Genomic DNA, 27,614 nt, shown 5'->3' with positions numbered 1-27,614 from the left:
TAAGTATGACCTTGAGTGAACTCCCTCAATAATTATCAACATTAAAAAATTACTTGAAATTCATTCCTCTAGAAAATAAGAAATTTCGAAAAAACTAATAATCATTGGAGGAGTTCATCGAAGGTCATGCAACATAGTCATCTTCTAAAGCAACATGATTGTCATAATTGAAACCTAAATAGGCTCGCCTCGGAATGACTCAATTGGAGAAACATGATTTTGAAAAAATCAATGCTTCTCTCGAGTAAATGAATATTTGACAACAAAAATTTTTTTCTCAGTGTATTTCTACCAGTAAACTTCTTGCTGATGGTTAGGTAATAGCAGAGAAAATTTGTTGTTAGTAAGTAAAATCAGATGAGGAATGAAAAATCAGTAATTCAATGAGACAAGAATTATGAAATTATGATAATGAAATTGTGATAATAAATTTTTCAATACTGAGCATTAGATTTGTTAGTGATTTAGCCAATAACATCGTGGTAGGTTCCCGCCATGCCGTCATGATTGGAAATGGCAATGTTGTTACAATTATGGCGATATTCGCGGCGATGATTTCAGCGACATTGTGCGATAGTTAGAGCAACATTGTATGTTGCGCAATTTGAGCAATGTGCATTGCACTAATCTAACCAATAATTTTATCAACATGAAGAGCGATGTTAAGTATCATATCAAGTCCCATCGACACAACGTGATTGCGTGAAGTATTGAACAATTTTAACGTTCACCATTTGAAAGTCTGTTATTTGAATTCAATAATTCTTGAACCATTGAATTCCTGATTTTCTATTCTATACCCTCTTAAAATTTATAAACAAGGTGCTGACGTCACTCTATATACTGTAGTTGGTAATGGATTTTCCACCGGGGCATTCATTTTTTGATTGTGTTAATTTTCCGATTTACGCACGCATGAAAAAATTCAATAGAAAACCTAGCGAATTCGCTAGAAAATTCTATTGGAATTCTATAAGAATTCCATAGGATTTCTATAGGATTTCTATTGGTATTCTATCTAAAAATTCTATTTGTTTTTTGCGCCGATTCTATCGGATATTCTATAAGAAACAGTTAATAGATTTCAAATTTCTGTTTTAATTTTTTTCTTAGATTTTTCTATTAGCATGATTGGGCATAAATTTTCCAAGTTTTTTCTGCTGAATTTCGTTTCTTTTTGCATTGCAGAATCCGAGTATAAAAAACTTAGAAAATTGATGCCCAAGCATTCTTATAGAAAAAATATCAAGAGAAAAATTCAAACAGAAATTTAAAATCTATTGACTTTTTTTTATCGAATATCAAATAGAGTGAGCGCAAAAACAAATAGAATATTTCAATAGAATTCCTATAGAATTCCCACGGAATTTTTTAGTCAATTCGCTAGGTTTTCTATTGAATTTTTTCATACGTGTGGTTTTGCATATATCTTCGAAGCTTCCATTTTCAAGATATTTGCGATCGATTTAGAGAGAAATGCCAGTGCACATTTTTCGTGAATTGTAAACTTGAGTTATTGCATGATTTTTATTATTGAATGAATAAAGTTACAGAGAATTGAAGACACATATACATTATGATGTCACAGCGTTAAATATGGAGGTATACAAATGCCTATATTTCATTATTTATCAAAATAGAGCAATTAAAAAATATAATGCAAAAATTTTCAGCTAAGATTGCTTAACCGTTGAAGTACTTTATGAAGGTTTGATCGAATCAGATTGGTGTAACCGGTCGTCAGCACTTTTAGGATGATTGAATGGACAGAAGAATTTTTATTTATAACTAAGAACCTTAATTAATCATTCCAAATGTGTTGACGACACTTTTTATTCTGTCGACACGATTATATTCTCATATAAAAGATATTCGCAACCTAATGCGCGAATGAATTTCGATTTATCTCGTTCCATCACTCCAGGATAGAATGAATTCCTAGAGGATTTATCTTCGCAATTCAAAGATGACACAGATGTATTTTTGTGAAAATAGTTTGTTGCTAGAGTGAGAATGAGTTTTTCTCTCAATAAAGATGTAGATATCGACAATTATACCTCTTACCGAACCGTTATCACTATCATTTTACCTTTCGACGACCATTTTTTGCTGTATTGAATGGCTGAATTGGGAGGAGTTATTCTTATTTGATTTCACTTTGCACGATAGGACTGGCGCTTTCCTCCGGATCAGGAAGATAGTTAAGGTACTACCGTAGCGCTCCACTTTCGTGGCCTTCAACGCACACTGCGCGTGTGTAAACCGTTGAATCCCTGCTTTCGTTTTTGTATCAAGTCCCATCACTATTAGTTTTACCGCAGTAATCGTAAATTAATTCAACAAATTAACATTCGAACATTATTTCAACGCTAATTTCGTCTGATGGCTTTTTTCTTTATGAGTTCTGGTAGATCATAAAATCTTGGCTTATGTTTCTGCATCAAGTTGAATAAACATTAATTTTCCGTCTCGTGTCTGTCTCATTCCATCATCAATAAATTTATAAAACTATAAAACTTCAATCATCTACACTGTTTTGAAGAAATTTGAATTTTATGAACTAGTCTAGCAGCAATTTTTAGAACAGTCATATTGGGGTAGATTAAAGTGTTCAATGCGTACGTTAAATTTCAAGTTTGAACTGAAAATTTAAGTAAATTTATGCATTTGAAGTTCAAATGGAATGAAAAATTAATAGTTTATTTTAATTATTAATTGAAAATTAATTTCCAGTATTGAATGTTCCCCAAATTAACTAATTTTCACTGAATAATTCGCTACACTCAATAATTCGCTAATAATTCGAATCTACACTGCGGTCTGTACCAAACAATAAAAGACACTTAGATATCCTCAATAAAAAAATTCATCAAAAAAATTCTCCCCAGTTTATCGATGATTCGCAGCCCAATAACATCAATGGAATTTCACAATGAATGGTTCACTGAACCTCACACCAATTTCCGCTCTACAATTACCCATTTACGATGGACTCAACCCAAGACTGGCAATTCTACCTGAATAGGAAACCCACACCTCCATTTAAAAAAATGAAATATTTCCCCTCACATAATTCTTCCTCATTCGTTCATTAGCTGTCGGACCGATAATAAAAAAATGTTATAAAAAATTTACGTAATAATATGAAAGAGTCAAGCCCCTGAATGTACACTCATGCCGTACACTTATTTCCCTTGTATTTCGCACAATGTACGTACGAGTGGAAATTTCCATGTGTTGTGGCGGCACGCAGTTTGAGTGTCAGGAGACGGGGAGATTTGAAAAGTCAAGAAACTGCTGGAGCATGGAGTAGGCCCCCCTCGCCAGAAGGTGGAGTACCATCCCCCGTTCACTATTAAATCCCCCGCCTATAAAGTTGTACCGTGAGGCGCGCGCCCGCCTCAGAAACACTCCACCCTTCGTCCCATGATCCTGCATTGAGTATTTCCACCATGAGAGCATTACAAGTAAGTCATTATTCAATTTCATTTAATTATCAATTAGTCAGGCAACGATGTTTTGTTTTCATTGATTTTTGCCTTAATTCGTCGTGCGATTTTTTTCCAATTTAACATTACAATTTCCCGATTTACAACCACCGGTGAATTTTAATGAACCTCGTAAAGGCGGGTTTACGTACCTTCCCAAAAGAATCGTGAGTGCAATTACGGTGTTTTTGCAATAAATGTAACGTGATTGCGTGATTGGTCAAAATAATGTCGCAACGATGTTTTTTCCCATCGCAAGTTGAACTCTCTTTTTACCATTTTTAATTTAATGATCTAGGGTCAATTGGTTAATTAGAATCCGAGTGATTAAAATTGTTCGTTAACGACGGGGTAAAGGTAGATTTAGCAACGATAATTTTCCCTTAATGACTCGAATTATTCTAGAAATTGTTAATATGAGAGGAATGAACCTCGCTTAATTATTCAGAACTTCGCGGAATCAGGAAATAAAACTAGTTTGACACTTGTGTTGATTATTCTCGATAAATTATTCGTGTCGCAGAAATACCAAAATGTTTATCAAATTTATGAGTCGAGTGAACGAATGGTTTCAACCAGTTTTCAGGTAGAATGTTGATTGCACTGGGACAGCGTGACATTTTTCAAATAGCTGGATAGGAACAGGGAAAGGCAGGACTTAATCTATATATTTCACTTTCTATTCCACCGCGTAATATCGCAGACGTGAGCTATAAACATCTCGAATCGATGCTAGTTAGGGCGATGTGTTTCAACTCTTTATTCTTTTAATTCTAGTTTACTTTATTCCTCTGTTGTGGTTGATTTACAGTTGAAATGCGATACTACATCTCCATGGAGATGGTTGGACGCGGTAAAAAGGTCAAGATCCCATGGTTTATTTCCAATAGCATCGTAAATACTCGGGGATCTAGTGTGCATGGACAACTTTCCCTTCCACTTGTCGTAATGCAAATTCAGTTAAACGCATTGCAGTTCAATGCCTCTTTCACACATGCATATTCAATAGTTTGTTAGACGGAGATTGACATTGATTTCGTTAGAGATTTATTGTTCGTAATTTTTGCAGCCGAATGCCAGCTTTGTAATCGCCCTAATTTAAGTTTCCAAATGTTCGTATTGGGGTAATTAAATTGGGTTTAAAAGGATTTTTGTGGCCTTTTTTTATTTTTTTTTCAGAATTTCCGTATAACGGTTCAATCAAATTTCATGAATTTTGTCATGACCATAGGCTTTAACCCATTGCTTCGCGTAAGCGTCGAATCGACTCGGTGTGAGAGGAGTGGGGGGTCCGTCCGAGCATTAGTGCGCCATAGGAGAAGCACGCTGACGCACACACACCGCTACAAACGGCGAAGAGTGGGGTATCGCGAGACGAACCGAAGGGTTAATAAGCTCTATTTATTGATACCAATTCAGTAGCGAAACGATAAAACGATTTAAGTCGACTTAAGCTGAGTTTTCGAGGAATATCTCTAAACTAAGGAAAATAACGACATTTTCATCGTGACCTTTTTCGTAGAGTGAATTAAGGGCTACAAAAAAGGTCATGACAAACGTTTTGCTATATCCCGTAGATTTCGAGATATTTATTGAAAATTCGACTTGAACCGTTTTACCGCTTCGCTTCTGAATTAAAATTAAATTTTTCATACAGATTCGAAAAAATTGATATTTTTCGAAAAATTTATTTTTCAACGATCGCTCAAAAAATTGTTATCATGATGTAATTACTACTTAGTTATGGCTAAAAAAATTGATAACAATACCCTCTTGATTCTGTCAGAATAGGATAGGGGCGGCCAATTTGTTGTTGAGTTGAAGCACATTGTTTATGCGATTCGAAAGAGAAAATCAGTTTTTTCATGATTACTGAAAGAATCATTAGCAATAGCAATTAAATCAGGGCTTGAAAAGTATATTTCAATGCCTTCTTAATTAAGTTGAAAAATTGTGAAAACTGTATTATTGCTTATCAAGTTACACGATACCATCATGAGCTTTTTATATAAAAAAATCTGTCTCTATTAAAGTCAGGTACCAGTCCATTACATTGAATACTTATTCGTATTGATTCATGGTCTCGCCTAACTTTTGACAGAACCTAAGTTAAACTGGGGCTAAATCCTGAATAAATCTTAATTAAATCCCGGCTGATTAAACCTTGATTGAACCTTGATTACATCCGGATTGAAAACGAATTCGAGTCTTGAGAGGGCCTGAATGTAGAATTATTTGACAGAACGAAATAATACGCAATATTTTTATGACATTTCAAATCATAGTAGTACTTTGTCATGAAAAAATAAACGAGAATAGGGAAGTAAGAATTGAAAACAGAGAACCCATTCGGAAGCAAATTCCTAATTGATTAGAAACAATGGCTATACTCATTTATAAAGAATGCGATTGTCCACTTGGTTTTTAGATATTACTACTTGTGGTGCCTTTGTGCGCTGCCCAGTTTCGCATTCAGGGGCCCAGCGACGGAAATCGCCGGGCGCAGGGCCTGAAGTATGACAATGAAAAGGGAATTCAGTATGATGATCAGAGAGGTAAGTTAAAATTCAAGAGGGAAATTGAAAATTAAGTATGAATTAAGGACAGCCAATTGGTTCGGACAATTTACTTCAGACAGTATCCTCTTGCTAGTTTGATGGACCACGAGAAAGGTCATTTTTTTCTAAATCTCATAGTTTCATAAGCATCTAAAAAATTATCTGAAATTGTGGGGCTCATCTATTTGCTGTAATAGTATGAATTCAATATATGTAATTTAATATATCTAATCAGGACTTTTTGGTGTGGATGCCTATGGTAATCCCCCTGGGCATATTACATCCGTTTTTTATCAATTGACATTTGTAGATCATATGCACGGAGAGAAATATTCAATAAAAATTACGTATCTTTTCCGCAATTCCGGAGCTAAATGTGGTTGTAGGAAATCTTACGGAACTGTCACGTAATTTTTACCTGAATCTCCTGTGAAAAATAACGATATCGTCACTTCAATTTTCTGAATCGATTCCGTAATCGGTGAGCGAACTGTGAGTTCCGTAATTTTTACTGAATATTTCTCTCCGTGTGTGGAGAGATTCAATTCATCCGAGTCCTTTTTTTAGTGAATTTTGTGGTCTACAAAAAGGTCTTTTCACATTTGTTTCTGAACTTGATAGTTTTAGAGATATGTGCAAAATGATCTGAATGAAATTTTTGGGTTGATCGGGGTACGCCTCTTTCTCGTGGATGTATGAATTCAATGTATGTAGATCTAATCAGAAAGCTTTGGTGTAGATATCTCTGGGTAGCTCACCGAGTTAAAGCAATGGGATCATAATCCGAAGGTTGTGCATTCAATACCCTAATACCCACCTGGAGGTATTACACCCGTTAGTCTTAATCAGCACTTTAGAGGCGTATATTTGACGTTTATTTAAGGCAATGAGTGTTCATTAGCGGAGTTGCCATATTTTGGCTATTTATAGCCAAATTCTGTACAATTTTAAATGGAGTGATGTCACGATCTGGTAACACTGTTAATCATTAGTATACGGTAGAGCGTGACTTAAGGTATATCTTTTGAAAATATATGACCACGTGTCCAGATGGACTCATATTCCGCACGAAGGGATCCAGAGTAATTCATCACGGATCTGATTTTAGTTGACATTAAGAACTTCTGAAAAGGTTCGGACAAGACTCTAATGACCCGACAAAATAATTATGACAATAATATATATTCTGACAATATAATTATGTTCATGTCTTTATTAAAGAGGTATTCATTAAAAGTATGTAGATCTAATCACGGAGCCTTGGTGCAGATATCTCTGGTAGCTCACCGACTTGGAGCAATTGAATGATAATCCAAAGGTTTCGGGTTCGATACCCATCTATCTACATTACAGTAGACTCTCGCTAGTTGCCCTTCGAAAGGGCTGTAGGGGTACTATTTCCAAGAAATGAGCAACTTTCCACCTGCCCCCACTCTTGAGCCAATGCCGATTCATTTCTCAGAAAAATGAGAGGGTATGAATAGTCTTATTTTCGAATACAATTTTTTGGACCTCTGTATTTAAGTAGGGAGGACGAAAGAAAGCAATGTGGCGGCCGAGAGTGGGGGGCAGCGCTCGAGGGTCCGAGAAGCGATTAGGGGAAAATGAGCAACTAACGGGCGTGCAACTAGCGAGAGTCTACTGTATACGCATTTTCATTAATTGCAAATTTCAGGTCACATATTTGACATTAATTCCGAATTAAAACGGTTAGTAAATGGCCTGACGAGAGAGCTAACAGAAAGATGAGAACGCTTACTGCGGTCAATATCTTTGTCCCTCGAGGAATATTCCTGAAGAATAAATCCATACGTTCGAACGGAAAAAATGCACAATCTGTTGCTTAGAGTGACACAAAGAATGACACAAAGACTAATTAATTCGTTAATAATGGCAATATAATTATGTTCATTATGTTATAATTACAATAATTTCTCAATAAAGTGTGAAAAGAGTTGCGCCTGAGAAATAACTTCAACGTTGATTGAATAATCTGCATAAAATCGCCAATTTGTTTTCCTTCACGATTGTTGCCTGCAAAACTATTGCGAAATCATTTGAACAATTCACTCACTCACTTCAGTACCTTTCACATGAGTGTCTCTAGCATTCACCCGTACATTAGCTTAATTCAATCCCAGCAGTCCTTACGCAATTACAAGATTGTCTTTCCCTATCAGATTCCTTAGGCACCGGTGATTTTTCCATAACCGGAGCGTCAGACGGAAGCTCACAAATTCAAGGAGCAAGCGACGGAAACTCGAATTTCCAGATTCATGGAGCCACTGATGGCCTTGCCAACTTCCACATTCGAGGGCCCACGGACTCTAATGCCCAGTTCCAAATTCAAGGAGCCACCGATGGAAACGCCAATTTCCACATTCAAGGGGCTACTGACGGAAACGCTGATTTCCAGATTCAGGGAGCTACCGATGGAAACGCTAATTTCCAGATTCAAGGAGCTACCGATGGACACAGTCAGAGTTCAATCCAAGCACCTCAAGATTACAATCAGAGAGCTTTGTCTTACAAGGACTCATCAGGTTCCAGACTGAACTGGAAATCGTATCAGCATTCAGCTAGGGCACAGCCCCAGGCCCAGTATGAAGAGCCTGTTCAGTACGCCGCAGCTCCCGCCCCTCGCCGGAAATCCGGCAGACGTCCACAGGGTCAAGCTCAGCCTATTCAGGCTCCAGTGGCGCCCGAGAACAACTACAAGGTCTTTAATTCTGCACCACCTGCGATTCAGCAGCTACTTCAGTTCCAGCAGCAAGCTCCGTACCAGAACATCATCCCTCCGCAATTCAGGTTTGTATCATTCGTGAAATCAATCCGAAGTATCTGGCCTCATCGAAGGATTCAACAGAAAGACGCTAAGACGAGACAAATTCAGTAATGAAGTGGCCAATCGGTTTAAGTCGACTTATCTCCCACTTGAGTTTTTGTTGAACAACTCGGAATTGAAAAAGATAGTGAAATTTTTGTAAGATCTTTTCGATAGTCTTCACTTTTCTTTACAAAAAAGATTTCCAGAAAAATTTCGCCAACTCCTTTAGAACTTGAGATATTCATGGAGAACTGGCGCTAGAGTGGAATTGACTTAAACCTTAAAGATGATTAACGCATCCGTTGATAACTTATTTTCGAGCTTTTGATGTTGAGTTTTACGAGAAAGGTCATTGCAAGGTTTAGACTAACGATCGCCTTCCAGATATGATTTCCACGGTCCTCCACCTGCTGCCCTCGCTGGTCAGCAAGAAGAAGCAGGCCCTGAAGCTCCCCTTCCTCAAGAACAACCGACGCGCTCGCAATATCGAGCGAAGGCTCGAGGACGCTCAAGGGAGAGACGCGCCGCTCAAGGTCAATCCCGTCAGAGACAACAGAAGAATCCTCAGAGGATCGCTGGGCCACCTGCTGACCCCCAACCTCGTCTATCTACTAATATACCAGCCACTATTCAAGGGATTTTGGACTTCCAGGCGAAGGCGCCTTATGTCAATCACATTCCTGAGCAATGGAGGTGATTTTTCTACACATAAAAAAACCTAAACGTAAATTACATTTTGATGGAGGTAATTTACGCCTCACGTCAATATGATGTCTGGTGGCGTTTTTTCGTCATAAAAATCGGAATTAAAAAATCGGTTTAAAAAAATCGTATTTCACGGTCAAAATGAAAACGTAAATTACGCCTAAACAAAGCGTATTTTATATTCATTAAAACGAAATTTACGTTTATCCAAAAGTAAATTACGCTTATCAAAAATACGAAAAAAATCATCGTAATTTACAGCAACTTTGAACGTAATTTGCAAATACGAGATCGTAAATTATGTCTATGTAATCGTAATTTACGCTTCAACTTCAAGCGTAAAATACGCTTCAGAAAACGTAAAAGACGACTTCTTAAACGTAATGTATGTTTAGGTTTTTCTGTGTGTGTGCACTTCCTCACAAAAACACAAATAAAATTATAGAACGGATGAATGGAGAAATGATTCGATTCTCTCATTTTTAGATACGAAAGACTATTAGAACAAGAGAAAAACCTTCCACCCCCTCAATACCAACGTCAACCGGAACCTCAGTCTGTTCGCCACAGCCAACGAGTCAGAGAGAGGAGAGAAGCTCAACACAAACAAGCTCAACCCCAGTACAGTCCGAATCTTCCAGCTCACCTACAAAAACTGCTGCACTTCCAGGCTTCCACGCCTTACACCAGTGTCATCCCTGAACAATACAGGTGAAGCAAACCTTACCAAAATTATAAAACGTTACAAATAATTAGCAACACCGAAAGTTTCCCTTTAGGGTTGCTTTGCCATCTAATTGATAAATCGCAATATAAAACCAATGAGAGAGAAAAATTGACAGCCTCTATCTAGATGTAAAGTAACCGTCAAGATTTTTTTTGTCATTTTTGTACCACGAAATTTCGACACTTCTCTTCTGACCACAAATGGTCAGTAATTGAGCTTCGGTCAGTGCCATGTAATTTACGTATAAAATGACGCAGAACAGCAATTCATAATGATAATGATCCTTCCATTAACATTGATGACCTCCGCAGTTACGAGAAGCTCCTGGCAGCGCAGAAAGGTCAGCACAGACAGAAGCGTCAGACCCCAAGATACCAGCACAATCAGCAGTCCCAGGTCGACCTCTCTCAGTACAGAAGAATCTCCCAGTCCCAGGAGCCCCAGCAGCCCCTCCCTCAGTACTCTACGAACATTCCAGGGTCGTTGAAGCAGCTCCTGAACTTCCAGTCCCAAGTGCCTTACGACATCATCGCGAACAGCATTCAATACCGTCTCGACAAGCCTTACGTTCCCCAGCCGGTGCAAGCGCCGCAGCCGGCGCCGATCTCTCGAGTCCCTCAGCACACTCAAAGGCCTCAGCCATTGGCTCAACCTCCTCAGTATCAACAGCCTTTAGCGCAAGCCCCTCAGTACCAACAGCCTCAAAAACCCATCTACCAGCTCCCGCAGAATCAATTCCCATCCCACCAATCCCAATATCAGCAGTCACAAGGATCGCTCTATCAGCCCAGCCCTCTTGCTCAACCTCAACTCCAACAGCATCAAATTCCTCAAGGTCCTCTCCTACAGCCCACACCTCTTCAACAGCCTCAACAGGCTCAGAGACCGATATATCAGAATCCCCAACAATTGGGACAGCAGTATCAACCGAACCTTCAGTCACAGCTGATTCGCTCACAGTTGCATCCTAATCAGCTTCCACAATTCGATCGGCCATATCAGTCTCCCTATGCACAACAGAACAATCCTATTCGTCCTGTTACGGAGAATCAGTATTGAGGAGGGGAAATTCGGGAGAGGAGCGATGCAAAATGAATTCCAAGTCGTTAACCCCTCACACGGAGAGAAATGTTTAGTAAAAATTACGGAATTCACAATTCACTTACTGATTACGGAATCGACTCAGAAAATTTAAGTGACGGTATCGTAATTTTTCACAGGAGATTCAGATAAAAATGACGGAACGTTCCGGAAAAATTCCGTGACAGTTCCGTAAAATTTCCTACAGTTGAGACTCCCTAACTTCTCAGCGATCAGCGACAGTGGGGAGAGTGTTCCCTTACTCTGAGCACCCGAAACGTGTGAGTGATATGCGTGTATCCCTCTCTGCGCTTGGTGAATGCGCAGTAAACAGTCTCTGCTCCCGCACGTTTTTCGTACTCCGTGTATCCCATATCACCTCTCACGCTCACTCTACTTGGGCGACACCCCTCTAGCGACAGAGTGGGGATGTCCGCAACCGCTCATTTCGTGGGATTTGTAGCCCCGACGTGGCGAAGTTAAGGAGACTCTACTGTACAATCACATTTCGCTCCGGAATTACGGACGATACGTAATTTTTACTGAATATTTCTCTCCCTCCACGTACGGGTCGATGCATGGCATCGACCCATGAAAATATGAATGACTCTCTTTAAAATTGATTATTTCCAAAACTATGAAATTCAACTCAACCAAACAAATAACAACGAAAAAAGGAATACTGTAGTTTCAATTACATATCGGTTTCACAATTTTCCGTTGATTTGAAGTCATTACATTCTAGTTGTATCGAGCGTACTCCACCCTTAGAAACAACAGGGTCCGTCCGTGAGGGGTTAAAGCAGATGAACCAACTCACTTTGTAGATGAGCTTTTGAAAAATACGCGGGTTGTGACAAAGATGACAATTTTATGGAAGCCTTCTTAGAGCTTGAAGTTACTCTATCAAAGCGATTTTGTGTCCACTTTGTGTTTGACATGTTTATTTATGTGTTTATTTGATGTTGCAAAGAGGGTCACATGAATATTGGGGAGGGAATTTGTGGGTGTAAAGGTCAGGGCTCTAATTTCTTGGAGGTGAATCTCTGAAATGAATTAAAATTTTTCCATCTTCTTAAGATTTGGAGATACTCATCAAAAGTTGATGTCGAGTCAAGACAGATTTTTCTCGTTTTATCCTGAAAATTTTTTGATCTTTTCTTCAAGATGATAGAAATTCTTGGAACTCGTCTCGTTAGTCTTGAAAATATTGAGAAACTACTTGAGAATTCATTTTGCCGTGTTCTTCTTCGTTGATGAATTGCGATGATTCAGAAATATTTTTTACTGTAGTTCTGCATTGAAGTGCAAAACGTAATTCAAAAATCGAATATGGTCTCTTTGTCAATTATCCAAACAGCTCACAAACGAGTGATTTTCAAACTAAAAAGAGAGATAATTTTGATGGTTGAAAAAAGTATTCAAAAAAACAAATTTTTCATTTTCCGAGTAGTTTTAGAATTGAGAGAATGAGATGAGTTGAGCAGTTGTAATTGATTAGTTGATCACAGCGATCTCTTGGCGCAGTGGATAAGGCACTCGACTCACACGCGAGAGTTTCTACGTTCGAATCTTGAAAAAATGATGGTGATTCGTCCATAAGTACAATTTTTGCTAACCCACCTGTGCGTTCTTCAAAGAGAATTGCTCTATTGCTCTACTCAAAGAGAATTAGAATTCAGAGAGAAAAAATCCTGCACCGCTCAGCCGGGATTCGAACCTGGATCTCCCAGTTACGCACCGAATGGAAATTCTCTCTCCAAATTCGCCTCACAACATCGCATAACCACCTTTAGGCATTAAATATTCAAAGAGAATTGGAATTTAGAGAAAAAAAAATCCCGCACCGTTCAGGCGGGATTCGAACCCGAGTCTCTCAATTATGCGCCGAATGGAAATTCTCTCTCCAAATTCGCCTCACAAACCAGTCTAACCATCTTTAGGCATTAAATATTCAATGAGAATTGGAATTTAGAGAGAAAAAAGAATCCCGCACCGCCTAACCACCTTTAAGTATCAAATATTCAAAGAGAATTCAATTAGAATTTAGCGAGAAGAAAATCCCGCACCTCCCAGGCGGGATTCGAACCCTTCTTGCTCACACTGCATCATCTTTCTCAATTAACTGACCACACCCATCTCTTAGCCAGTGTATCATGCACTCGATTCATATGCAAAAGGTTCCAAGTTCAAAACCTGCCGATTTAACGTCTACTTAGTCGCCAGTTCGGACTAGATCATCCTTTTTCCTCAATGACGCAATTAAAAACTCATTAAATCGTTACGTTTTCCTTCAACGCAGAATTAATCATAAGTTCTTTTTGTAATAGTAATGCCTTGTTTATGCAATGTGATACAACCGGAAGAAATCATAACACCCGATAATTATTGTATTTAAGATACTTTTTGTACGATTTAAATATGAAATAAAGACAACTATTTTAGATTAAACTACATTGTGGCTATTTTCATTAGTCTGGAAATTGAAAGTCATTTGAATAATATCCCACTGCGGTTGGAAGCTGACTGGTAACAGGAAATAAATCGGGAGGCGGGATAAGTGGGCGCGGCGTTACGTTAATAGGTAAGTAAAAGCTTGTACATGCGATGCGGGTCCAATGACCGGGGATTGAATGTATTGATTCCTAGATTGTTTCCAGCATTCGCGGAATTGAAAACTAGAACAAATAAATCGTAAATAAGTTATCGTAAATCATTTATTCTATCATTTTCACATTTCCAGAATAAACAAGTGGGAAATTGCTTTCGTCACAACATAGTCAACATTTTTTTGCTAATAAATTATCAATTTACTTCCGAATGGAATTTCTATGGCGATACATTTTAAATTGAATTCAATGATTCATTGAAACCATTATTTTTTCAGTTATCATCGAAAAACGATCGGGCATATATGCACATAGGCACATACATACATCCGCACACAGTCTAAAAAAATTGCATATTCCAACTTCTAACGCCAAAATTAGTTCCTGCCCCAAAAGACTGGAATAGTATTTTTTCGGCCTGTTGCGATGGGGTTTTTTACTCGTGTGACGTTGGCTTCCGAGCCCTAGGCGAGGAATGGCCAACCACACGAGTAAAAAAAAACCATCGCAACAGCCCAGGAACAATATTTTTCTGTAGTGATTTTCAAGTTTTCGAGTTTGGGAAGTATGTAATACCAATTCCCAGACGAGAAATCGTGAGAAGCAGTACAGAAAATTTCAATTTTTCAAAAATGAAAAATAAAACAGGTAAACCCTGAATACCGTATTCACAAAATTAATCAAAAGCTGATTTCCTCTTTGTTGATGAAGACAAGTATCGAAGTCGACAATCCAGTTTCCAAAGTCGCAACAAAGAACAGGTTGTCTCGTTTGCTTTATCAAGATGAATGCACTCGATAAGTATTTTTTCGACCGAAAAGAGACTTTGAACCAGACTCCAATCACTTCCTGTAGTTACCTTGTCCGGGTAACGTTACAGCATTACGTGATTTCATGTTTCAACGATAGAAAAAATAGATGCGAAAAAAATGAAGTAGTATTTACGATCAACGACCTACGAAGCCTGGTGGTGGCTAGCTACCCTGCTCCTTATAGAAGTGCGTTCGCCTCGGTTCGGCCAGTTTGTTCTCGATTTCCCCCGTGGAAATCGCATTACTCGTGGTATAGGATTTTAGTACAAACTTGCATTTAACTGAATTCACCATGAAGTACCTCGTAAGTGCCTGAATGACCGTTAAATCTGGGGGAAAGTTTTCTCATTGCCATTTTACATATAACTCCGGAATTATCGGGATGACGATGAAACAATTGTTAGAACTTATTCAACTTAGACTACAAATACCCGAGTCCTAGTTAGACAATGCAGTTGTTGCATTCTTGGAATTGGATTTTTATTAGTGAGTCGTGAGGAGGGGCACTCATTTCTCATGGGTTTCGTTCTAGATTCTCCTCTGCGTTTTGCTGGGATCTACTTTTGGAGGTGAAGATCACAGTGCAAGTAAGTCATCAAGTACTACATTACTTATAAACTATTTCCTTCTCCGGAGATAATTTCCCAAACATAATTTCCTATTCAAAATTTCCGTTGAATTTTTTTTTTCAAAACTCTTTCTTTCAAGACATGCGTCATTATATTCTCCACTTTTTCGTTTAACTTGAACTCAATTTTTATCAGAAGCTTTATGTTCTTTTCTATTGTTTCTATCGCTATTCTATTTTTTCTTCAGTTCGATTCCGCAGACAAGCGCAGAGACAAGCATATCACCCACCACCACAGCCTCCGGCAAATTACCGGCCCTTGAATCAAGCACCAGGTAATATCCAGCAGCTGCTCCAATTCCAGCAGTACAGAGAGCCGCTCGTTAACATCCCACCCCAGCAGCCTCCCAACCTGGGCAAGGCACCGAATCAGCCGCAATTAACCAATCAGGCTCAGGTTTCTCAGTACAAGCCTAATGTTCAGTATGGAGAGGCACCACAGCAGCCGTCTTACCAGAATCAGGCGGCTGCCATTGCTGCACAGTACAGACCGCAGGGACAGCAGTACAATCCACAGCAGAATCAGCAGTATGCACCACAACCTCAGCACCGTCAGCAACAATACCAGGGTTAATTTCAGTCTCTGAACTTCATTTTCATTATTCAATAGCTTTCGCAACATTTTTTTTTCATCTTCACGAGGTTTTCGCCTTCTCCTCTTTTTTTCTTCTTTTTCTTCCTGGTTTTCTTCTTTTTCATTCTTCTTTATCTCTTTTTATCTTGAGAAAATCGCATCTTCTGTTGAAATCATCATCCTCTCATTATAGATATGATTTTTTTAACGCAAATTATTATTTTAGCATCACTTCAACTATTATAAGTGGTTTCCATTTCTTCGGGTTTCAATGCTTTCTCTCTACTCCCCCTATTTTCTCGAACTGTTGAAAAAAGTTGAGATGATTTTTTTCAATTACTTTTATTACTTTTATTTTTCAAGGGGAAAATTGCGCCCTGAACATCTTTTATTTTCAATGATTTCTTCTACGGATAATACTTTCTCTTCCACTTTATTCTAATCTTTTCATCTGCTACTTCTTTGCTTTTCTTGTTATTCTGTATTTTTCACACGTTTTGAGAAACATTTTTCAATTTTTTGAACTATTTCTTCTAGTGGAAATCATCTTTGTAAGACTTGACCTTTTTCAACTCCAACAATTATTTCTTCTGTCGTCTATTTTTTCCTCTTCATTAATTCCAATTATTCTTCTTTCATTTCTATTTCTGCTGTATAACAAATTGTTGAAGATATTTTGCAATTTGTTAGATTTTAATTACGTGTTACTCCCTATTTTAGTCAATTTTCACGTTTCTTTTGCTTGTTCTTGGGGAATGACTGATCCGATTGACGCTAAGAAGTATAAAACTTTTGATTTTAAAAATTGTTCAACCGTAAAGTTTTTTAAATTTACGAAAAGTTTGGAGAAAACACATGAAAATGATTGCACGATGATGAAACTTCGTGAATCATTAAATAACACAATAAAAAACCGCATATTTTTGCGTCAATCCTAGCAACCGGTTGCCAGACAAACAAAAACAAGAAAATTAGTTGAAAGGGTGCAATATATCCTTAACAGAAATTACTTTCCTAGGCCTCATATGAGCTTCTAAATCTCCTTTCCTCTATTTCAATCACATTTTTTTCTCTTTGGAATTGAATTACATTTGCAGATTTGTAGAGCAATCTTCTTATTACAAATAACTTCTCTTCAACTCACATAAACACATCTGAACATCTTTTCGTAATTCTCAAAACTCTCAGACCACATATCTTCTTTCTTTCACTCTTAATTCTTTTCTTCTCCCATCATCTCAAAATTCCTCTCTTCTCTCCATCTGAACAACTCTCTAAATTCAAATGGAACCACTGAACTTCCTTTTCTATCCTAAATACTCTTTGCTTCATGAATTAACCGTAGTCTGGTCACCCTACGCGACCCACCGGTTGGTCACCGCCGCGGGAATTTGCCGCCGTCTTATTTCGGGTTTAACGTTGCCGAATTTACTCTCGACTGCCCGGGCGCGTTTAGCCAGTTTCCGGCAACGTTGCGTGACGGGTCATGCCATTTCAGTAGCGAAGTAGTAAAACGGTACAAGTCAATTTTGACTATTGACCACTTTTCAATAAAAATCTCGGAATCTAAGGGAGTAGCAAAATTTTTGTTATAACCTTTTCTATAGAGCCGATTGAGATCTACAACAAATGTAATTACGAACATTTCGATATCTCCTTTAGATTTGGAAATATTTCTCAAAAACTCAACTGGGAGATGAGTCAACTTGAACCGTTTTACTTCGCCACTGATTTAACATGCGAAAAAAAAATTCTTCGATTGGAAATAATTCATTTTCTTTCGAAGTTTGGAAATTATGTTGTTCTAAAACCATTTCATGTAATGGTATACACTTCAATTGAAAAATTCAAATTTTTAAAAATTTTCCGATTGTCTAGTGAATGGTAATCAACGAAAAACGACGCGCTGCGGCGTTTCCCTCATGTGATGACCAATCTAGAGTTAATAGTATATTTCAGGACGAGGGCCATGGGGTTTTGCACTCGTGGGGGGTTGGCGTTAAACATGTAAAATGACCGCCATTTTTTAGATCGCGTCATATGACCCAAAAATGACGGCCACGTGGCGCACAAATTTTCTGACTACAAATGATGCTCACAAATAATTTCTAATTTGTGACGGTCATAAATGAAACAAATTGATTAATCTCTACATATGAAAAATGCGCATTAGGCTGATACAAAATCAATTCAAATAAAAATTGATAAAAGAATGAAGAAAAAATGAAGTTGTATCTATATAGATGAAAAATGACTGTCATTTTCTCTTGATAAATTCTGACGGTTATAAAAGAAGGGGGGAATTGTGACATCCGTCATAAACGTCTCCTCATGTGACGCATTTGCATTTGTAGTTGGCGTCCGAGCCGCAGGCGAGGACTGGCCAACTGCACGAGCAAAAAACCCTGCGGCACTAGTCACGAACGATATCGTTCAGTAGCGATTTTCACTTTTACGAGTTTGCAGAAGGGCCAATGCCAATCCCCAGACAAGAAAAAGTGAAGACATGCACATAAATTTCCTTCCATTGTCATTTCATATAATTCAAGTAATTTCGAGTAATGATTTTCAATCTAAAATTACTTCTTCAGAACATAATATTATAATATTTTCCTATTTAAATTCTTTTAGGCCGTGTTTATAAAATATATACAAAATATATAACTACTTCAATGGCACAACGTTTCGAATGCACAAAGCATTCCTCTTCAGGTACATTTTTATTTAAAAAAATATCACAAAGGGAAAATTACCAATCATATAACCAAAAAACTACTGTTGAATAATAAGTTACAATATAAAAATCGCCCAGAAGAACTTAAATAATTTGAAGCATAAGGTCGAGAACGCGCATTTCATTAAAATAATATTTTTTTCTATTCTCTATTTCCTCTTTTCATCAACCAAAAACTTCACCGCCTCTGTCAACATTCTCTTAGTGAAATGTAGATGACATTTGTTAAATAAAACTGTGAATTCAAAATAATTCCTCTGGATTATTACACCAGCCACTTAAATTTCTAGTTGACTACAAATAATGAAAAAAAATTCTAGCGTAATCTATCTCATGCAGACTGAATGTGAAAGAGAACACCGTGCCAATTATCGTCTCGTTTCACTGACCCAATGAATCTGGTGTATCTACTTGGTTACCCGGCGTTTCCTGGATCGTTTCACTCATGTTCATTTTACTTTCACTCGCCGGCGCTCGGTGAAGAGGGGCGGGGAGAAACGTGTGTTACAGCTTGTACCGGTGCACTTTTAACATGGTCATTCAATACCGTACAAATACGTATATCGATTTGATTACAGACATGAAGCCTCGTATGTAATTCGTGAGAGGTAACGCAGTTGGATGGATGATTGTAGCAAATTTATTCAGTTGATGGTTTTTTTATGTACAATGACCGGAGAAAGGGTATGAGTGGATAATTCCAGGGATTTAAATTCATTCGGAATCATTCGTTCTTGAGTGGTGTTTATTCATTTTAATGAACTGATATTTTCTTGTCTAGAGTGAAGAGAAATTCATTGGAATTAAGTGAGTTATTAATAGTTAGATGATTATTATGATATTTTATAATTTTTCATGTCAATTAGTTATTCAATATTTGAAATTTGATTCATTTTTTGAGAATATTTGAGAATGTTTGAGGGATTTGTGGAGTATTTACGTATGCGCTCCGCGCGCATATCAATCCGGTGGGTCGATCAAACGATTCATTAATACAGTTCTCCATTCTAATGAAATTCACATTAATCAGGAGATTAAGTATTCTCATTGAATAATTGATACAAATTTTTGCGCAATATTTTGAACCCGTGACCGGGGTCGCTGCGTTTTCGACGGAGGCAGGAGATTCCAAAAATTTTAAAATAATCGACGCTCTCATCGTCCGCTGGAGTTTTTACTAGTCAACATAGTAATTTACGCTATTTTCTGGAGAAAAATATAGGAGGTACGAGAGTCTAAACTAAAGTTTTAAATCGTAAGGAAAAATTACAATTTAACATAGTAAAAATTCATACAATTTGAGTAATTTATCGTCGTTCAGTAGTAAAAATTGGTAAACAATAAATGTTTTTTAACACTTTTGAAAATTATTTTTTCGTCCGCGCATTTTACACTGTATTGTCCGTTAAAACTTACTACGTTAAATCGTAAAAAGATCAATTCGCATCGCAACCGTCCGGTTAAAATCAATCAAATTTCAAAGTTTATCCGGTGTGGTCCTCGATTACTATCGTCACATAGTAATTTTTAATTTTATATTCTCTCCGTGTGCTGGAAATTTCAGTGGAAATTTTATACAATGTATTTTCAAATCGATTGAGATAACGAAAAATACATAATTTACTAGATGTAATGCGCGCAGAAACGTTATTAACAATTCACGGATAAATATTTTGAACATCAAATAAACCTCTGTGCCATCACAAGGGTGCCTGACTCGTCACTTGAGAAATCAAGGTATCATCGCACCAGTGGTTGCACACAAGGGGCGTATCTACGTGTGACGATGCGTCCTGACATCTCTCTTATTTCCCCTTCACCCCCACCCCACCCCTAGCCCGACTCTCCCTTTTTATTCCCGAACGATTACGCGTCGACGGTCTCGGTGCGTGCGGAAAGGCTCATCCCCCCATCGCCGGGTTTGTATGCGGCACGCAGTCACCACCCCTACCCCGGCAATCCTCCCCTCATCTCTACTACTCGGCTGTTTCGTACCACTGAAAATACGTGTATATACACTGGGGATGCCCTCACCAGCAAACAGGGGAAGAGGATTAGCGAGTCCATTAAAGTCGCGGACTCTATTATCCAGAGGGCACGACCATGGTGACATCAATCGCTCCGCATTGGCGCAGCTAGGCTTTTAGGACTTTTTCCCTTTCATTTCAATTTTTCAGTGGGATTTTTTCTTTCATGCGGCTTGTGGAGACGAGTGAATGCAAATAAAGGAAAATCCTCGGGAGCTAATGATAAATCGTGTTTTGGAAAATAATGGGGGTAACGATGAAATAAAAATGAAAAATGGCTTTTCAGAAATTTCATCCTTTCGTTATTCGTTCATGTGGATTGCCGCATAGGATTAAACATAAAAAAATCCCTATTGGCTGAAATAAAAATGAAAAAATGCCATTACGGAAATTTTTTGCAAAAGTGAAAATTCGTAACTTTGTCATTCATTTGTGTGAATGATTATGGTAAGGATAGAAATCATAATGAAGGAATAATGGAAAGAAAAATTAATTGTTGCTTCCAAAATTTTTTGGAAAGATGATGTTGAATTTTTCAGTGAAGTTCATTTCTTCCACTAGTGTCCTCAACTGATTCGTATACTTAATGTCTCTTTAATTAATCGCGTTTTGGAACAAATTTCATCCTTTGGTTAGTCAGTTATATGGATTATCGAAGTGATGATAATAATCATAAAATACCGCAAAGAACTAAATAAAAATTTCAGAAAAATTAGGATTCAAAAAAAAATCCTTATTTGCTGAGATAACCATGAAAAATATCTCCTCAAAAATTTCATCCTTTAGTCATTCATCCACATGAATTATCATTCTGTCGATGATAATCATGAAATGAGAAAAAACAAACAAACAACCTAGAAGGATTATGATTTTTTTAATTAAAAAAGATGAAATTTCATTAAATAAAAATACAAAATGTGTTTCGAAAAATTGGATACAAGAATAAAATGTTATCGTTTCATCATATGTATGAAATTCTGAAATTCGCTGGCTTTGTCACCAATATTGGAGACATTATCCCGAATTATTAGGGATATGACCGCTAATTTTTAGGGAGCCATCTCTGATTTTTAGGAATCTTTCACCAAATATCCAAAAAATTTCAAGGGCTGTTAGAGAAAAACAAAAACACCATTCATCTAATTGTCATTTTCCGACGTTTCGCTAATTATTTTGGTTTTATTAGGCTTTGAAAAAATATTTATCATCAACTTTCAGTGGCAGAAATCACCGATGATCATCAGGGTTATCCTAATCATTGTCATCAGTGTCACCAATGATTGACATTACCGCTAATTTTCAGGGAACCACCTCTAATTTTTTGGAATCTTTCACTAAATATCCAAAAATTGTCAAAGGATGTTGGAAAAAATCAAAATATTTATCTAACTGTCATTGCATGACGTTTCGCAAATTAGTTTAGTTTCATCAGACCTTGAAAAAACATTTATCATCAAATTTCAGTGGTAAAAATATCTGCTGATCATCAGTATCACCAATGATTGACCTCACCACTAATTTTCAGAGAACCATCTCTAATTCTTAGGAATCTTTCACCAAATATCCAAAAAATCTCAAATGATATCCAAGAAGATAAAAACAACATTCATCTAATTCATTCATTCATTCATTCATCTAATTAATTAATTCATTTTCCGACGTTTCGCTAATTATTTTAGTTTCCTCAGGCTCTGAAAAAACTCTTATCGTCAATTTTCAGTGGTAGAAATCACTGATGATTATCAGGGTTATCCTAATCAGTGTTACCAATAACTAATGATAGATTTCTAAAAATCAGTTAACATATTCCTAAAGATCAAAACTTTCCTCCTCTGTGAAAAAAAAAATAGAAAAAAATCGGAAAACGTTTTAATTTTCGTTTCGAATATTCTTTTAAGAGCAGAAGTTGAACTTTTTATAGTGAAGTTACTTTCTCCCTCTCGTGCCCTCAAATGATCCACATACTTAGCGTCTCCCGACGCCACTGGGACAGAGGGGGTCATAGAAGTAAATTACAAAGGGAGGATTACCGGCAGCTGGGCAACCAGGGCAACCATCACTTCTGCTTTGCTTCTGCTCACCGATCGCCGTCAATCCCAGTCTACCGGTGTGGCTCGCACTAACTCCACGGTGACATTGTACGGAAAAAAAAGAAAAAGATGAGAAGAAAAGGACCAACAACCACACACGCCTCTCTCGCTCACTGTATGCACTGAAGAGCTCTTTGTCCTGCCACGCATTGGTAACATAATTATCGGAGTTATAACAAGCCAGGGCTGAAAGGGGTACTGGTGGTGGGGAGGACACGATGTCCAAGCGGATTCATAATTTCTTTTGGGTTCAACGATTTGTGATAAACCGCAATTGAGTCTTGGATATTGTTGGTATCGGATTGCTAAGGATTAAATTACAGACATTTTCGGATTTAAATTACTTATTTCATCATTTATTACATTAATTTCACTTTCTAATTCTCCAAATCAAACTCATTTTTGCTTAACAAAACGTTTAATAGTCGTAAAAAACTAGCATTATTTTTTCAAACATACTTATCCTTATTTTTATTCAATAATCAATTGTTTTTTAAGAAGTAATTGAGATGAATTTTCCAGTTTTCTAAAATCGTTGGGGAGCTTCAGGGGTGACAAAATTATCATAATTTCATTTGGGTGTAATAATTTGTGATGAACCACAATTGAGGTAAAAAATTCATGATATCTGATCGTTGGGGATTAAACTTCAAACATTTCCGGACTTTATTTCCTTAATTCATCATTTATAATGTTAACTTCGCTTCCTAATTCTAATTCTCAAAGCACTAAAATTATTTATCTTCAATTTTATATTTTATAACATATTTTATGTTTGTTCATATTTTTGTTCCGAACATAATTACCTTTTTTTTATAATAATAAGCAATTTTTCGTAAGAATTTTCGGGTCAAAATTTCCTGAAATGAGTAAAAAACAGTCAAAAAAAAAATATTAAAAAAAAGTAATAATGACAATTTATTGAAAATAATTTTTCATCTTTTTAAAATCGTTCCGGATATTCAGACGTCAGGAAAAAATGCCAAAAAACCCCGTGTGAATCTCGTTGTGGTCTGCAGCTTGTATGATTCCAATAATTGCTCCTAATCCTTGAGGGTGGCAGCACGCGTTCCGCCGGCAGTTGATGACAACCCTCTCATCGGTTATTTCCTTTAGCATATATCTCCCCCCCCCCTCCCCCAACCCCTTCCGACATCATCCAACAGTCATCGCCCAGACTCTCGTAGTGTAAACGTCACAACGCCCTCGTGCTCTGCATTAACGCCGACCCAATGCCTGGGATTTGTTTCAATAACAGGAAAGGACGTCTTCTGGAGTCTTGTTTGCCGAATGGTATACCCTCGCGCTTATCGGGGGATCAGGAAGGTGAAATCCTCGAGTAGATCAAGCGATTACTCTGATAGAAATAATATTCGAGAGTACTCGAAAAACAACATCTAATGCAGGTTGAGCCTGCTAAATTGAACACAGAAAGAATAAAGTGGTAAAAATTACCATCCACAGAAAAACCTAAACGTAAATTACGTTTTGCTAAACGTAAAACACGTTTTGATAATTATAATTTACACTTAACGTGAATATGATGTCTGGTGGCCTTTTTCCGTTATAAAAATCGGAATTTAGGCTTTAAAAAAGCCCATTTCACAGACAAAATGGAAACGTAAATTACGCCTAAACAAAGCACATTTTACGTTTATCAAAAATACAAAAAATCATCGTAATTTACGGCCACTTTGAGCGTAATTTACAAATCGAGTTCGTAAATTACGTCTATGTTATCGTAATTTACGACGATTTTGAACTTAATTTACGCTTCAACTTCAACCGTAAAATACGGTTCAGAAAGCGTAAAATACGACTTCTTAAACGCAATACGTACGTACGTTTAGGTTGTACGTTTAGGTTTTTCTGTGTGCATGACCATAGGAGTGAATACTAATGACCACATAGTACAAGGGTTTTGAACTGACCCCACAACAAAAACGAATGTCTGAATTTCAGACACCTTTTGTAGACATTTTTCAGTCACTAAAAAATAAATTTATGAATTTAAACAATTGTGTCCGTCATTGAGAAGAATTGTCTCAATTTGGAAACAATTTTTTTGTTCGAATCCAAATAAATATTTGTTTTTACAATTGAAATGAAATCTGAAGAGGAATCCCACCGAAAAAAAGACTGGATTTCAAGCGATTTAGAGCGGAAAAATTCATCATGGCCGCTGAATCGAGACACCCAATCACGGCTGAGGTATGACAGCTGCGCATCCTACCTCTTGTCCCCTCCCCGCGGACTGGGCCCCTAAGACGCACGCACGAGGGCCCTAACTTACTGATTTTTGCCTTCACGAAGTCAGCCATCGTGAAAGAACCCGAAAAACACACATGGTCCCTCAAAAAACAAGTTTCTCGCCGTTTTACTCTACCTTCCGTCCACGCGCACATTTATCCAAAATCCGTCAGCTTAACCCCTTATTTTCGTTGAATTTTATCGATCTTCGGGTGCATCTCGCAACCCAAGGAGGGATTTTCATTCGGGATAACTGCGATGGCCGCACAGGTGTAGCACCTGAGGTGACGTTGAAGATCCCAGGGGTCCACTGATTAGAACAATTAAAGTCAGCATTATCGGGAAACAGATTTCCTAGTCTGGGAGTAAATCCTAACTGCCTTTTGTGTACTTGAAGGACGTTTCATCATGGATACTGGGAGATCGGGCTCATTTTAAAGTCTAACTACTTTAAACTCGTCTTCTTGTACTTACGCCGTAATCCGGAAGGAGGCAAATCCAGCGGGAGCTGGGTCGATCGACACCTAAGGGGGTTTACTGCGATTAGGAGGGCTGAGAGGGGTCAGGTGGATTTTGCGGAATTCTTGGTGTCATTTACCTCCTGGAGACTCCATGGAAATGCAGATCTCGTTTCTTTCAGCTTTATCTAATGTTATTTAGAAAGTTCGAGGGGCGTGGAGTTATATCCTATTATTTTTATTGGACTATGGAAGTGGTTTATGATAATTTTTGGGAGTGATTAATTAATTCTTTGTGGGGGCTGCGCAAAAATAATTGACTGAAAACTGCATAAACCTTGAAACTGATGATGAAGTTCAGACACCTTTTATAGACATTTTTCAGACACTAAAAAACGTCTGAATGAAATGAAAACGTGTCTGAATTTCAAACGAACCGGTGCCCAAACATCTTAATTCATGTTTGAAATTCAAACAAATTTTCATTTTATTCAGACGTTTTTTAGTGTCTGAAAAATGTCTACAAAAGGTGTGTGAAATTCGGACATTCGTTTTTGCTGTGTTGTTCAATTTTTTTTTCGTAAGTTGAATTGAAGAAAAACTGACGTTTCAATTGCATCAAATATTCATCAATCACAACTCCTCATATCAATCCTCCCAAATCAATAATTTCCTCAATATCCATCCACTATATCATGAGTGATTTTCTTGATTCAGGAATTCATTTCTATTACAAATGATATGTAGTCTGTATTGAATAGAGATGTATAAAAGGGTCCATCAGTGTCATGGCGTTGAGATGAGCCCCTCAATGACAGAGCGACCAACATAATCTGTTCCCATCAACGTTGGACATAATGGATGCATCAACTACTGCGCAACAATAGGGGGCATTTTACGGGAGCGGCTGTGGAACTCCAAAAAGCCTTCTGCGTTTAGAATGGAGCGGGGGAAGAAGGGGAAAAGAGAGAGATCATCGAGGCACGAGAGTGGCGCAAAAGTGTATCGCAGCCCCTTTTCGGGGAGGCAAAAAAAGGTGGAAAAAAGCATAATCGAGGGCAGATATCAACCAGGGAGTACTCAAACTCCCGAGCTTTGCTTTATTAAATTCCTGACACGGGCGGTGGCGTCCCACGTGCAAATATTTTGCAATGAGGGGGAGTGGAAACGAGGCGCAATGACTTAAGGAAACTTTTAAACGGAGGATAAAGAACATTTTTTGCAGGCTGGAAACGACAAATATCTTTCATTACTTCAGTTTGGGGGTAATCAAATTTTTTTAGGGGAGAATAACTGAGATTTTTAAGGCGTTTATTTGATATTTTGAGGGACGGAATGGGGAGGATTATTAAGAATCCTTTTTTAGGCGAGGGCTGTGTAATTGAATCATATTATTACGGAAAATTTTTCATGATCAGAAGAAATTATTAATTATTAACTTTTGAGAAAGTGAATAATTTTAATTATCACATAATAATAATCCGATTTTATTTAATTCTAGGAAAAAACTAGGATAGAAATCGAATTTATGGGAATTCTTTCATTATTCTAAAAAAAATTGATTTTAAAACTTTCTGGAGACATTGAAAAATTAATCTTTTTAGTTCTTCCTCCCCCTCCCTTTTTTGGCATTTTTAGAATTTTTTCTCACTGAAATATTGATATCCCTTTAATACTTGAAGAAAAAAAGTGATTCGTAGTTCCCGCCGACATAAAAGGAGAAAAAAATCCATTTTCTAGCCGATTATCCCTTTATGATTGTTTTTTCATTTCTTTTCCATAATAATAATTGGAATTCGTAGAAATGAGAAGTACCGATGTCCTGTTACCATATGAAGGGAAAAATCGATTAAAACAAAATTCAGGAATACATGGAGAGATTTTTCTATTACCCGAATAAGCTTTCGAATGCCTTTTGTTTTGTGTGTTTGTTTTTATCGCCAAAAAAATACTTTTTATTGACCTTTAACATATTTTTTTTCATTCAATGTTGTTAAATTGAGAAAGTTGTGAATTGAGAAAGAAATATCTATAATAAGAATAAGAA

At 37.3% G+C, this 27,614-nt stretch overlaps 2 protein-coding genes across 2 annotated transcripts; both read left to right on the top strand.

Moving 5' to 3' along the window:
- Positions 1-3,452: 3,452 nt before the first annotated feature.
- On the top strand, positions 3,453-11,364 carry LOC107041455 (DNA translocase FtsK-like). The gene is made up of 6 exons (XM_015262040.1): positions 3,453-3,467; positions 5,917-6,043; positions 8,227-8,854; positions 9,258-9,566; positions 10,065-10,289; positions 10,617-11,364. The coding sequence occupies exons 1-6, from the start codon at positions 3,453-3,455 to the stop codon at positions 11,362-11,364; spliced, it is 2,052 nt and encodes a 683-aa protein (XP_015117526.1).
- A 3,734-nt stretch (positions 11,365-15,098) lies between these two features.
- LOC107040588 (calcium-binding protein P-like) lies at positions 15,099-16,008 on the top strand. The gene is made up of 3 exons (XM_015260728.1): positions 15,099-15,110; positions 15,339-15,393; positions 15,623-16,008. The coding sequence occupies exons 1-3, from the start codon at positions 15,099-15,101 to the stop codon at positions 16,006-16,008; spliced, it is 453 nt and encodes a 150-aa protein (XP_015116214.1).
- Positions 16,009-27,614: the final 11,606 nt, after the last annotated feature.

Source organism: Diachasma alloeum, unplaced genomic scaffold (genome assembly GCF_001412515.2).
Source record: "Diachasma alloeum isolate Michigan unplaced genomic scaffold, Dall2.0 Dall_scaffold_00179, whole genome shotgun sequence".
In the NCBI taxonomy this organism is placed as follows: domain Eukaryota; kingdom Metazoa; phylum Arthropoda; class Insecta; order Hymenoptera; family Braconidae; genus Diachasma; species Diachasma alloeum.
Note: the sequence above shows the minus strand (reverse complement) of the source record. Positions and strands in the feature narration are given on the sequence as shown.

What these genes read in the sequence shown, in the direction of transcription:
- LOC107041455 (XM_015262040.1), top strand. An exon ending in TCAGTATGATGATCAGAGAG is followed by an intron (nt 6,044 to 8,226) that starts GTAAGTTAAAAT and finishes TTTCCCTATCAG; the next exon opens with ATTCCTTAGGCACCGGTGAT. An exon ending in ATCATCCCTCCGCAATTCAG is followed by an intron (nt 8,855 to 9,257) that starts GTTTGTATCATT and finishes ATCGCCTTCCAG; the next exon opens with ATATGATTTCCACGGTCCTC.
- LOC107040588 (XM_015260728.1), top strand. An exon ending in AGGTGAAGATCACAGTGCAA is followed by an intron (nt 15,394 to 15,622) that starts GTAAGTCATCAA and finishes TTTTTTCTTCAG; the next exon opens with TTCGATTCCGCAGACAAGCG.